The sequence below is a fragment of the Mesocricetus auratus genome, unplaced genomic scaffold (assembly GCF_017639785.1).
Source record: "Mesocricetus auratus isolate SY011 unplaced genomic scaffold, BCM_Maur_2.0 Super-Scaffold_100018, whole genome shotgun sequence".
NCBI lineage: Eukaryota > Metazoa > Chordata > Mammalia > Rodentia > Cricetidae > Mesocricetus > Mesocricetus auratus.
In genome coordinates this window covers 15,077,910-15,092,335 of record NW_024429199.1, presented here as the reverse complement: position 1 = coordinate 15,092,335, position 14,426 = coordinate 15,077,910, and the positions used below count along the sequence as shown (strand labels likewise).

General features: G+C 35.5%; 1 protein-coding gene across 1 annotated transcript in view; it reads left to right on the top strand.

Annotated features, from left to right (window-relative positions):
* The window catches only part of Trdn (triadin), a 372,838-nt gene that overhangs the window by 76,228 nt on the left and 282,184 nt on the right, over window positions 1–14,426 (top strand). The window contains exons 3-4 of the mRNA XM_040758270.1: window positions 6,478–6,639; window positions 7,719–7,751. Of these exons, the coding sequence (XP_040614204.1) occupies window positions 6,478–6,639; window positions 7,719–7,751 (195 nt within the window). The remainder of the gene's footprint in view (window positions 1–6,477; window positions 6,640–7,718; window positions 7,752–14,426) is intronic.

The window sequence follows — 14,426 nt, the reverse complement described above, 5'->3', positions numbered from 1 at the left end:
TGTATGGTACTGGGGACTTTGATGCCAGGAGATGGTCAGCTGGTACTCCTGTCACCTAAATCAGGATTTTCTCTTTTTAAAGGTTACCAATAATAGTTTTAATAGCTTTGCATAAAATCATTATTATAATATGATTTGGATATGATATTGGTAAACTATCAATTTTATGGACTGTCTTAAATGTATGTGTTAGATTTTTAAATAATCTATATGCTTAGTTGAAAATAAAAAGTTAAGTCTCAAGCCAGCAATATTACCTTCATGAAAACAGTTTGACCTGACTGTATTACCCTTATAGGTGCTAAGTGCCTTTAGTGTGTTTAATCCTAAGGATAATCCCTATTTTCTTAGACTTCATTGTTAATTGCTAATTTCTTTTCTTTTCCTTTCTTTCTTTCTTTCTTTTTTTTTGAGATAGGGGTTCTTTGTATAGCTTTGCAGCCTGTCCTGGCACTAACTTTGTAGACCAAGCTGGCGTCGAACTTACATAGATCTGCCTGCCTTTTCCTCCCATGTGCTAGGATTATCGGTGTGAACCACCACTTATACCTAAGGAGGCATGGTAAGGAAATAGTTTCTAATCAATTCCAAAGTAAAAATCTCATTGCAGTATTCTTCAGCCAGAGGAATGATATCAGTGCTAAAATATGTTTAATAAAACCAGTACATAGATTCCCACATATGATCTTTTAAATCTCCTAATTGCAATTATAAAATATTCAATTACAATTATAAAATTCAATTTTCTTTCCTTTTAACTTCAACATTTAGACCAATATTTTTAGTTAACATAGTAGAGCTACACATGAATGTTACAAAATAAAGTGGAAAGAATGGAGGTACATCAGCAATGAATAATTCAGATAATCTTCCTGACTCTTGTTTTTTTCAAATCTAGGGTTATTGTACAGCCTTTGTGTCTATCACTCCCCCAGAGTAGTAGATCTAGACATTTCTAATGCTGCAACCCTTTAATACAGTTCCTCATGTGGTGACCCCCAAGCATAAAATTATTTTGTTGTTACTTTATAACTGTAATTTTGCTAGTGATGAATCATAATGTAAATATCTGATATGCAGGATATCCGATATGCAAACCCTGTAAAAGATCATGACCCACAGGCTGAGAACCATTACCCTAAAGAAAGCATGAACTTAAAAGTTGCCTCAGGAGTTCTGCCTATCATTTTCCCTTCTCTCTGTGGGATCTGTAAAGTGTGTCCTTCCTACTTCATTAATACTGAAAACAAAACAAACTAAGATTTGAATTCTCTTTCAAATATCTCTTATTCTTCATCACTGGCTGAAGAGAATATTCACTGGCTTCAAGTTCCTCTCAGGACCTGAAAACACTCTGCTGATATTGTGTGTGGAGAGCCTCTGAGTACATCCTTAGCATTTGTTCCTGGTCTGTCTATCCTGTCTTCATTTTTTCCATAACAGTATCATTTGCCACTTGAAAACTCTATTTTTGCCAAGTGATTTCTTTACTTGATTTTTAGCACTTCATATTCTCCTGGTCCTTCCTCTTGCCCTGTATTAGATCCAGCTGCTCCCCACCATTCACCATTTCATAAGTAGCCACTAGCCTTCTAGATGCTGCAATCTTCTTGAGTCTCTCCTCTCACTGATCTCACTGAAGGTCATGACTTTGATACCTTCCATCTTCTGGGCGCTTCCAAGTTTCTAATTCAACTGGAAATGTCTTCTATAGATCAGATTGAGGTAGCTATACCACAACTGCAGGTGTGTCAAAAGATCTCAGGCACTACTCTACTTCATTCTTCCTTCAATCCAGACCAGACAATGAGAAGCCAACAGTATTTCTCTCCAAGCCTCCCCATCCCAAGTAGATGCCAGTGCTACACCTCCAGTGTCACTCACAAAAACTGTAAAATTACATAAGCAAGATGCATACTTGTTGTAATATTTAGAATGCACCTTTTCATTCTGTCTCCATTATTTCAATTGATTTGTCTTTTTATAGCCTAGAGTTCTTGCTTCCAGACAAACAGGGGCAGAAGAAAAAGCATTCACACATGTGCTTTACATTTGAAGAACATCAGGAACCTGGTGGCATGGTACATGCATGCCTCCCAGTCTGGGATGCACCATGATCACTCACCTTCTAAACTATTTTATTTGGCTCTTCCCTGTTGCCTGAGATCATTTTAGCCCTCACAGAAACCCTACTCAAGCCTTCCAGTGACTTCCCATCTTCTTTCTTTCTTGCTTGCTTGTTTTCTTGCTTTCTTTTTTCCTTTCTTTTTTTTGTAGACACATGAACTGTGGTTTAATTAAGAAGAGAAAGACACAACAATATCCCCCATGCTTGCCTATCATAGTGGTTATCAGTGTGTTTGCATTTATAGTTTATCCTTTTCCCCCAAACTTAACAGGGAAGGAATTGTAATGCCCCTCTCCCTCTCCCTCTTCATTTTCTTTTTTTCCTTTTTTAAAATTTAAATTAGAAACAAGCTTGCTTCACATGTCAATCCCAGTTCCCTCTCACTCCTTTCCTACCCCACCCCCACAACTCATCCAATCCCCCACCCAGTCTGAACTCTGCTTTCCAGCAAGGGTGAGGCCCTTCATGGGGATCTCCAAAGTTTGTCATATTGTCCCTGGTCAGGGACTAGGCCCTCCACCATGTGTCCAGGCTGAGAGAGCATCCCTCCATGTGGTATGGGCTCCCAAAGTCCATTTGAATGCCAGGGATAAATGCTGATTTATTGCCAGAGGCCTCAAAGAATGCCAAGACCTCCTCACTGACACCTTCAAGGGGTCTGGATCAGTCCCATGCTGGCCTCTCAGATATCAGTCTGGGGTCCATGAGCTTATCCTTATTCAGGTAAGCTGTTTCTGTGGGTTTCACCACCTTGGGCTTGACCCCTTTGCTCATGGCTCCTCCCTTTCTGCAACTGGTTTCCAGGAGTCCAGTTCAGTGTTTAGCTGTGGGTGTCTGCATCTGCTTCCATCAGACACTGGATGGAGGCTCTAAGATGGCATACAAGTTAGTCATCAATCTTATTATCAGGGAGGGGCATTTAAGGTAGTCTCTCCACTATTGCTTTGATTGCCAGTTAGTGTCATCCTTGTAGATCTCTGGAAATCTCACTAGTGCCATACCTCTCCTCAAACCTATAGTGGCTCCTTCTGTTGTGGTATCTCACACCCTGGTCTCCTCTATTCTTCCCATGACTCAAACTTCCTGCTCCCCCATGTCCTCCTCTTCCTTCCTGTTTGACCCCTCTGTTCCTCCCAGCACCCTCTCACCTCCACCCATGCTTCCATTTCTCTCTGGAGATTCTGTCCCATTTCCCTTCTCTGGGGTACCATGCATGTCCTCCATGTTTCCCAGACTCTCTGGCGGTGAGATTGTAGGCTGGCACTCCCCTGTTTCATGTCTAAAATCCATACATGAGTGAGTACAGGTTCTGGCTATTACAAATAGCCAGATGACCTTATAGTAGGAATGTGCATCTTTTGGGTATATTCCTAAGAGGGGAAATGCTGGATCTTGAGGTAGACTCATTCCCTTTTTCCTGAGGAACTGCCATACTGATTTTCAAAGTGGCTATATGAGTTTGCATTTCCACCAGCATAGGAGGACCTTTCCCCTTTCTCCATATCCTCTCCAACATAGATTGTGATTGGTGTTTTTGATTTTAGCCATTCTGCCAGGAGCAACATAGTATCTCAGAGTTGTTTTGATTTGCATTTCCCTGATGGCTAAGGATGTTGAGCACTTTCTTATGTGTCTTTCAGCCATTTTAGATTCCTCTATTGAAAATTCTCTACTTAGTTCTGCACCCTACTATTTAAATTGGACTATTTGGTGTTTTGGAGGCTAGCTTCTTGAGTTCTTTGTATATTTTGGAAATCAGCCTTCTGTTAGATGTGGGGTTAGTGAATATCTTTTGCCATTCTGTGGCCTGCCGTTTTATTTTGCTGACTGTGTCCTTTGCCTTACAGAATCTTCTCAGTTTCAGGAGATTCCATTTACTAATTGTCGATCTCAGTGTCTGTGCTCCTGGTGTTATGTTCAGAAAGCGTTCTCCTGTACCATTCATTCAAGAATACGTCCCACTTTCTCTTCTAGGAGGTTCAATGTGGCTGGATTTATGTTGAGGTCTTTGATTCATTTGGATTTAAGTTTTATGCATGGTGATAGATCCATATCTATCTGCAGTCTTCTACATGTCAGCCTCCAGTTGTGCCAGCACCATTTGTTGAAGATGCTTTCTTTTTTCCATTGTATAACTTTAGCTTCTTTGTCAAAAATCATGTGTTTGTAGGTGTATGGGTTAATATCAGGGTTTTCAATTTAATTCCATTGGTCTACCTGTCTATTTTTGTGCCAATACCAAGCTGTTTTCAGTACTATGACTCTATAATAGGGTTTGAATTCAGATTTTCTTTAAGAGGTTTGTTGATTTCTTATATTTTTGGTTTGTTTTTTCTTCCATTTCTTTAAGGGATTTTTCTCATATCTCCTTTGAGGGCCTCTAACATTTTCATGAAGTTGCTTTGAAGGTCATTCTCTTATGCTCTATCTGTGCTGGGATATTCAGGTCTTGCTGGTGTACAGTCCCTAGACTCCGGTGGTTTTTCTTTTGTTGAGTATGTTTTTATATTGTCTTCTTCCAGTGAGTGCAGGAGAAGTCTCTTCCTCTCCTGGTGTGTATTCATTCAAGGTTCTCTTCTAGTGGGTGCAAGCAGGTCCAATACTCCAAAGTCTCTCCTATTCCCATGGGTAGAGGTGTGACTAGTACTGGGACCTTAGCAGTCTCTGGGTGGGCTGGATTACTGTGATGGATTCCCTAGTGCATGGTCCGTAGACCTCAGGAAGCTTTCAGCCGGCCACTGGAAGGTGGCAGGAAACAGGCCCATGTTTAGCTAGTCAGTGGGCTGGGCATAACTTCCTATCTTAATCAGGGTGAAAGCATGATTTTGGAACACTTAACCGTTAGATTATACAACACATTGATTTAATTCTGATCTCTTAAATATAAAAAAGGGACAAGATAGTTTGGAAAGCAAAACTAGTTTTTACAATTCAGAAAAAAATGTCTCTAAGACTTAATTACATATTAATGAAAGCCCAGGTGCAATTTATGCTGTATTTCTACCCATTCCCTCCAGCAGATACTAGAAACTGCTTTCTGTCTTCAGAGAAATTTTCATATAATAAGAACAACATTTTATAAATCTCAAAATGTTGTTTATTTTAAGCTCTCATTTTTTGATGTTTAAAAAATTGTCCAAGACACAATAATCATATGATCTGTAGGCCTTCTTTTGCCTAATTCTATTATTGAAGTTACCAGGAGTTTAAGTTTAAAGAGTTTACATTTAAACATTTTAAGATATTAGAATTTCAAAATGCCTAAACATAGTGAACTTTGTTCGATTTGACAAAATAACCACCTGATAACTCCAAGATTTTTCTCATTGCTTTACAAATAATAGCATTTTGAAAATTATATGTATACACACACATACACACAATATATATATATATACATATATGTATATATATGGAGAGAGAGAGAGAGAGAGAGAGAGAGAGAGAGAGAGAGAGAGAGAAAGAGAAGAGAGAGGGAGGGAGAGAGAGAGATAGAGAGGTACAATCAATGTTAGTTCACCCTAGTCAAATTTGTAGCCCTTCTTTGAAGATTTACATGACCATCTTCTCCATGGTACTTTGAAGGATTCTGTGGGTTAAAGACTATTTCAAACTTCTTGAACAAATATAGCTCAGTTACTTTAATTTGGGGGGGGGGGTTGAGACAGGGTTTCTCTGTAGCTTTGGAGGCTGTCCTGGAACTAGCTCTTGTAGACCAGGCTGGTCTCGAAATCAGAGCTCCACTTGCCTCTGCCTCCAGAGTGCTGGGATTAAAGGCGTGTGCCACCACCACTTGGCCGACTTTAATTTTTTTTAATGAAAATATATATAGTTTGGGTCTGAAAAGATGGCTTTGCAATTAGGAGCAATGTCTGATCTTCCAGAGGTCCTGAATTCAATCCCAGCAATCACTGGTGGCTCAAAACCATCGGTAGTGATGTGTACGTCTGGTGTGCAGGCATATATGCAGGCAGAGCAATGTATACATAATAAATAAATCTTAAAAAAGAAAATATGTATTATTTTTTCCCAAATTTTTGCTGCCGGACTCATTCATTTATTTTATAGTGTTTACTAAGGTAATTTTGTTTTTGGTAATTCTGTAATGCTTAGTACCAGATGTTTTAAATTACTTCTCATATATATATATATATGTATGTATGTGTGTGTGTATACATATACATATATGTATGTATATAATGTGTTTATATACTATTTTATTAACATAGTACAGCAGAATGTGTTTTCCATTTCTGCACAAAAAAGTAGACTAGATACATTTCTGGAAAACAAATTTCTTAAGTTATCTGGCAATGACCTAAGTACTCCTTTGTTTTCATGTCTTTTAGCAAGCTCCATTGCCAAGATTGGCTCAGATCCTCTAAAATTTGTAAATGATGCTGTGGAGGAAACAACTGACTGGATCTATGGCTTCTTTTCTTTGCTGTCTGACATTATCTCATCTGAAGGTGATGAAGAAGATGAAGATGCAGATGAAGACACTGATAAAGGTACCCAGGGTTCAGAGTTGCATCAAACTGCTGTGATTGGGAATCGCTAACATTTGACATTTTCTAGCTGCGGGTTTAGCCCAAATGAGCACTTGGGTAGACTGAGCTAAAATGGATACACATGTGAGTACAAAAACACTCCAATAAGCTTCCAAATAGAGTAAATCCCTCTCCTTTTGACTTTAATAGTTTGTCTGCCATTGTAGAAAAGATATCAAAATTAAATGCTGCTATTAGAGTGCATAATAGGAGAGATTCTTAATATAAATGACTATAAAACCACAATAGATTATGCACTTACATATTTATTTGAGACAGAGTGGCTATTTTTCAAGTTCATGTCTAGGAGTATTGAATCAAAAATATTAAGACCAACCATCACGTATTTTGTACATGTAAGTCATAGTAACAGTCAAATGGCCATAACCAATCTTAATAGAAGCCCAATTAAACTTAAAGTGTTTGAATCAAATGGAAATGTAGAATGGACGGATACATTTTAAATATTATACAAGTAAGTAGCTCACATATAATGAGAAAAAGTAAATGCAAGAACAGGCTGTGTATAAGTTGGCATTTAGAGAGTTTACAATGAAGAAAGTATAGTCATGTAGTCCATTAAATGACATTTAAAAAATGGTTACTCTTACTTATCCAAGATTATCCATTCAGTCTTATCTAACAGGAAAGTTCTGACTATTAGAGCTTCTTTTATGACTTTGTCTGAGTTTATTTCTGGTTTGGCCTTGTGAGAAGTAACAATAAACAGAGAAAATTCAAATTAATATGATGCATGAGCTACAACGCAGTAACTTGGAACAATGCCACAATTCTATCCAACTCATAAAATGAAGCCATTTTACGTGTGTGGGCATATATATATATATATATATATATATGTGTGTATATATATATATATGTATGTATGTATCATGTACTTGGAATTTAGGTAACAAAATACGCAAGAATCATGACTATTGAAAGCAATCACTTGCAAAAATGAATAAATAGCAAAATGTAAGTAAATAGACATTCCATGCTATCACGTATACTAATTTTCCATTTTTTTCTTGGTTTAGGAGAAATAGAAGAACCTCCCTTAAAAAGGAAAGGTTGGTCTTGTTCATTTTCCAGCATTTTCTTTGTGTTGTAAATATACATAATATTGATTTTGAGCATGACTTAGATGCTTTTCACTTGCATTGTTACTTAACATGTGTCTTATATATGGGCTTGTTTAACAACAAGAGTGTGTAAAGCTCATAATTACAAAAGACTGCTGAACTCCCCGTGAGCTCATCCAAATATTTTTCAGGTGCTTTTTTATTCAAGGACTTTGTTAGTGTATTTGTATACCTGTGTCTGTAAATGACCAATATAGGTTGGGATTTCTTCAATGACAGAGAATTCTGTAACTGCAAAAATGGTCCTGATATTGATGATGCCCATATTTAGCTTTATCATGGTCAGATTGACCGATTTTTTTGGGGGGGGTTTACGAGACAGGGTTTCTCTGTATTGTTTTGGAGGCTGTCGGTACAGCCCGGCCTCGAACTCACAGAGTTCCGCCTGCCTCTGCCTCCTGAGTGCTGGGATTAAAGGCATGCGCCACCACCACCCGGCCCAGATTGACCGATTTTAAAAATGTATGCTCTTGGCTTTTCTTATTTTACTGTCAGTATATTTTGTATCTCAGACAATGACAGTGATACATAACAGCCTTCATAGTGTGGAGCAGATGGTGGGCAAAGTCATACCAGTACATGTATATATTGGACATTCCCAAAGGAAGAAGTTGCCTGGGGTGTGTGGAAATGATGTATAGCATTTTCTTGTAGGCAAAGCTAGGGATTTGGTGACTGATCTTAGTTGGGAGCAGCATGCATCAGGGAAAAGTGATACATCTTTGGAACATGTACCTCCAAGGAGCAAAGACTTTTCCAACCAAGCATAGGAAACATCCTTGGAAATAGTGATGAAAACCAATGCTACCAACCCGAGTACACTTGGTGTGAGTGAAAACTAGCCACTGCTTTATTCCACTGTGATTGTTAAGTTGTAGATACATACACCCATTAGAATACCCCTGAGTTATCTACTCAGTATAAGTTAGTCTTCAAAGGCCACTATGGGATGTTTGGGATTGAATGTAATAGCCACATCCAGTCCAGACTTAGGTGTGAGTGAGCTGGCTGAGTAGGTGGTCAATACCTTACTGGTTTATGGAATTACAACATTTGATTTCCACCAGAACAAAACGAACTGAGCTAGTGAGGTTCCAGTGTGGCAAGACCATCCCGAAACAAATGTTGTTTTGAAGTGCGATGAGGAGAAAGGCAATTATCCTTACCTCAAAAAGGCAGGAAGAGAACCAAAAAATTCAAGTCAGAATTCAGCTACCAAGTTCAAGCTCTGAAATTCTAGATTAATATGTAAACTTTGTGAGGACATGGACAGGGTCTTTTCAAGACTTATATTCAATAGGTATTGACCAGAACATAGACAAACTTCAAGCTAATGAGCTGCTGCTTGTAAGAAAATGATAAGTGATGAACTTGTCTATTTTAATTGTCCATGGAGAGAGAAAATCAAGTGGAAAAGTTATTCTTACTTATAAATTGGATTACCAAACTTATCATAAAATAATATTCTACCTATATTTAATAGTATTTACCTTTTAGTCAAATGTGTTTTCTTTCTGATTTGACTCTCACATTGTGATTAATTTAAAAATTAACTTTTGTGAAATTAGCAGCATATAGCATAGATCCACAGAATTGTTAAGTATTTTTCTCCCATCACTGCCTTGATTCCTCAAATCAACAACAAAATTCTACCCAGTAATTGTTTAGGATACTTCTCCAAATGTAAGGAAAGGCATTAATCAGGACAATCTAAGAAATTTATATACCATATCTACTAACATTTTGAATCATTCTGTATTCAAAAGTAGAAAGATATTTGACTTTAAATTCAGAAGTCTTTTTTCAGTAGCCTAGAATGATAATCTCCTGATGAGAACCAATTGATTTCTACCCATCTAAATTATTCCATTAACCTACTTTCCAAATACATATATATTCACTGTTTAGCCATTACTTTATTTAACCCAGACCACGGTGTATTTTATTTGAATTCTCAGTGTCTTCCTAAGGAATATATTATAATCACTTAAAATTGTATTTCTACTTACCTTTATATTTCTGTTCTTACCAAAATAAAAAGAATTCTATCACCTTGCTATTATGGGTGAATCTTGCAATTTTAATTTGATGGGAATAATGGTTCAGTCAGCTAATCTCAAGGTTGCAAAGACTGATTATTAAACAGGCTATTAAAATGGATGAAATTTTTGGATGCTATTTTGCGACTTGTGTTGCTATATATAAATATACCTTAGGGCATTTCATGTAGTACCTAGTGTCTTTTTGTAATTGATGCATATTCTTTTTCAAGTTTCCAATTTTTAAAAAATTTGGTCTCTTATAAAACACTCCATAATGAACATCCAAGTTACTAATTCATGAGAAATTTATTTGTATTATGTAGCTCTCTAAAAGAATTGCCTATAAAAGTAATACATTATATAAAGGTACATTTTCTGCCCCTTGTTTGTCTAGTATTTTCTTGTTGAGAAGTCCTCTCACACAGAGTGGGAGCTGTGGATGTGTTCACAACACCTTGCTTTCTAAGGAGCATGCATTTGTAGAGAACTATAAAGGAAATAAGTGCCATGCAAATTCTTTATTAAGACTTTTCTCCCTCAAAACATACCAATATTTTGAATATCAGTAGGTCAATTTTGCAAGATAAATATATTTCCAATTTTCACGAATGTCAACCAATAAACATTAAAATTGAGAGCCTCTGGCTCTGTGTAATGTGTCTATTGGGTACATGAGAAGTTTGGTTCATAGAAAATTTGGTGTTCTGGTGTCAGTGATCTAGTAGAGTCATGTGACAGGAGCAATCACGTCTCCTTTAGAAGTTTTTTTCTCTTACTTAGCTGAAAACACTGATGCTTAAAAATGAATTCAAAATTAGAATTTCAAAATTTTATTTTTCAGTTACTTTCAATATTCATTCTTAGAAGATCTTGTAATACATCAACTTTAAAATAGCCAAAGCAGGGACATTTATTGACAGTAATCATGTATCAGGTAAATGGGAAGTTTTTAAGGACAAGCAAACTTTAAAGCATGTATTGAAAGGGAAAGGGGAGAAAAACAAACAAAATACATGTGTGAGGTGAATCTATGAATGCCACATTTCTTTAGTTCCTATGGATTAGTTCTACATTGTTCTAAATGAAATAAAACCTACCTTATCAAACTTTATTAAGAATTGTTTGGTTTAATTATGAGGAAAACCTCCTCTTAATTCATATAGTACAACATTGTTCTTGTTGTCTTTGGAATAATGACAAAAAATTATGCATTATTTTGGGAACAACATTATGTGTACATATGAATATATAATTATATATCCCAATCTTATTATTTATGAGTTTATTCTCCTTGAACAAACAAAATTATATGTTGTCTGCTAGACAAATAAACTATGTTCAAATCTGTTAATTAACAAAATATTTTAACTACTTGTATTACTATTTAATTATTCCCCAAAGTAAAATATCAAGGTTTGATATCCCATATATATATATATATATATATATATATATATATATATATATCAGGAACTCCTGTGACGTTTGTATGTATGTATGTATGTATGTATGTATGTATTGAGAAGAGTCTTACTCTCTTGCCCTGACTGTCTTGAAACTCACAGAGACCTCCCTGCCTCTGTCGCCTTATTGTTGAGAGTAAGATGTGCATCACTATGCCCAGTTGCTAACTTTCAACATCATACATTGATCCTCAGAAAATAACTGAAAATGTTTGCCTACACCTCATGAAACTAGAATAAATAAAATAGGAAACAATAGAATATTGGTTTGCTTTGTTTCATTTTTGTAACTTAATGCCAAAGAAAATTATCATAGTTGATGCATATGACTTTAATATTTGTGTATTAGTGACAATTCTTCTATATGAATTACAAAATCTATTGCCTTGTCATTTCTCTCAAATTTTAGTTTTTATTTTATTTTATTTTATTTTTTGTTTTTTTTTTTCGAGACAGGGTTTCTCTGTGGTTTTGGAGGCTATCCTGGAACTCGCTTGGTAGTCCAGGCTGGTCTCGAACTTACAGAGATCCACCTGCCTCTGCCTCCCAAGTGCTGGGATTAAAGGCATGCGCCACCAACGCCCGGCCTCTCTCAAATTTTAAATTAAAAAAATTTAGAATTAAAAACAAAGTTAAATTATATATGTGTGTTTTTGCAAAACATAAAATAGACTTGAGCAATTAATACCTTTCAACAAAAAATAGTTTTTGTACATTAGCTAACATGGGTGATATTTGTAATAAATGACCATCAAGTAATAATAATAATCTAAAAGTAAGGTTAAATATTATTAAAGGAAGCAATATTAAATAACAGAAGAGAACACACAATAGTGTTAAAATCTCACAATCTAATTATTTCCATTTCTGAGAATATTATAAAAGGTTCAACTGTGTGAAAGTATTAGAGAGAAAACATTATACATATCTGATAGTTAAATGGAGAGATGATACTGTTGCCCTGCTTCCCAAGTATATAGAAAATAAGTGGTTCTGGAGGCATAGTCATAAATATTTTTAAAAATACATACTTTTGGTTTTATTTCAATATACATTTAGATGTGCATAAGGATTCTTAACATTCATATTTTAAAAGAAAAAGGATTAAATTTATTAATAAGACATATTTCATATTAAACTATATATTGCATATATCGGCAGACACATGAGCTAATTTTAAAAATATATTTCTTTTAAATTCTAAATTTCATTTTTTAAAATTGGGGATGTGCATTTGTGCATTTGTATGTGCTTGTGTACATGTGAGTGCATATGTATGTGCTTGTGTATGTGTGTGCATATGTTCGCAGAGGCCAAAAGAAGGTTTTTGAACTCCTGGAGATAGAATAACAAGTGGCTATGGAACACCAGGCATAAGTGTTGGGAACTGAAGCAGATCCTTGTGTAAAAGCAGTTAATAATCACTAACTGCCAATAAATCTCTTAAGCTACTTATGATCTAATTAAAACCCCATTAATCTCACAAATGGTATTTGATATAATTTCATTTTAAAAGAAAATTGTGAAGATTTAGAGTATGTTTTCATATATAGAAGTTAATATAAGATGATATGATAACATAAGAAAGAAATCTAAAATTCTTATTATATATAATTTCTTATAAAATTTGTGATGTAAGCTGGGTGGTGGCAGTGGCAGTGGCGCACGCCTTTAATCTCAGCATTTGGGAGGCAGAGGCAGGTAGATCTCTGTGAGTCTGAGGCCAGCCTGGTCTACAGAGTGACTTCCAGGATAGGCTTTGAAGCTACAGAGAAACCCTGTCTCGAAAAACCAAAAAAAAGAAAAAAAGAAAAAGAAATATTATGATGTACTTTTTAAAACTTCCAAGAATAAAACTGTACTGCCATTGAATAAAACTTTTTTGTGTGTAGAATGAAAGCATAAAAATTAAAAAAAAATTTCCAAATATTAAGTAATTTTAAAATTATAATATTTAACTTTCTGGGCCCATCAACTAAAATTTAAAGGTAGCACAGTATTTTATTTTATTTCATTTACATTTTAATTTTTGGAAATATTTGAGACAAGTTCCCATTTAGCTCAGGCTATATCATTCAACTCCCTTCATAGTTGAGGATGGCCTGATCGCTACCTCCATGATGCTTAGATTGTAGTAGGCATGTGCCAACACCTCCTTCTAACTGCAATTTCATTTTAAATGACAACAATTACAATAATCTTTAAGTTATAATACACAGTTTCTTAACTTATGAAAAATTTGGAAAGTGTCTTCTAAATATGGGAAGCAATGCTGGTTTTTCTTAATGTTCTAAAATTTTGAAAGGAAAACAAAAAGAGAAAATGACCACAGAGGCATATGGTATTTAGCTTCCTGCATGATCCTAGAGTTCTGAAAGGGAGAAAAATCACAGAGGCCTCGTATTGGCTGTACATAGTCATTATCACAGAGCACTGACATCCTTTCTGTGTTTAAGCTAGTCATCAAATTTAAGTTTAAATTTTGGGCTTTTTCAGATGTTTTAATATTCCAAGAAATGTGCTAGGTGGAATAGACAATTTGTGTGCTTGCTTCCAATATCTTCAAGACTTGGTGTTATAAATTTCTTAGATTTTTCAATGATTACAGTGAAATTTTCATTTGTTGTTACAAACAGACAAGTATGCCTTAAAAATAACTAGACCAATAAAACACAGTATATCTATTAGCAAGCACTTTGTTGTTATAATGTCCACAAAAGACCATGTTGAAGAGACTGATGAATAAATGGGCGAAATAGACTATAACTGAGATAATACATTTACAGTGTTACATGGTTGACATTAGTGAGGTGAAGGATTTATCTTATTGGACTATTTTTGAACAACTAAACCTTAAGACTTCAATTATTTAGAAATTCTCTAAGTCCTAGTTAAAACCATGCCCAGTGATGCAGATACTGAGTTGGGTGAGAGGATGAGGAGGAGGAAAAAGAGGAACCAATCATTAGAAGACATAGGCCTCTTAGTAATACCCCATATTTTTCAAAGCAACTTACTGACTTACAGATAACAAATAATTTTCTTATATCTCAATACCAATATTTAAAGTGTTACTGACTAGATTAGGTAAACAGTCA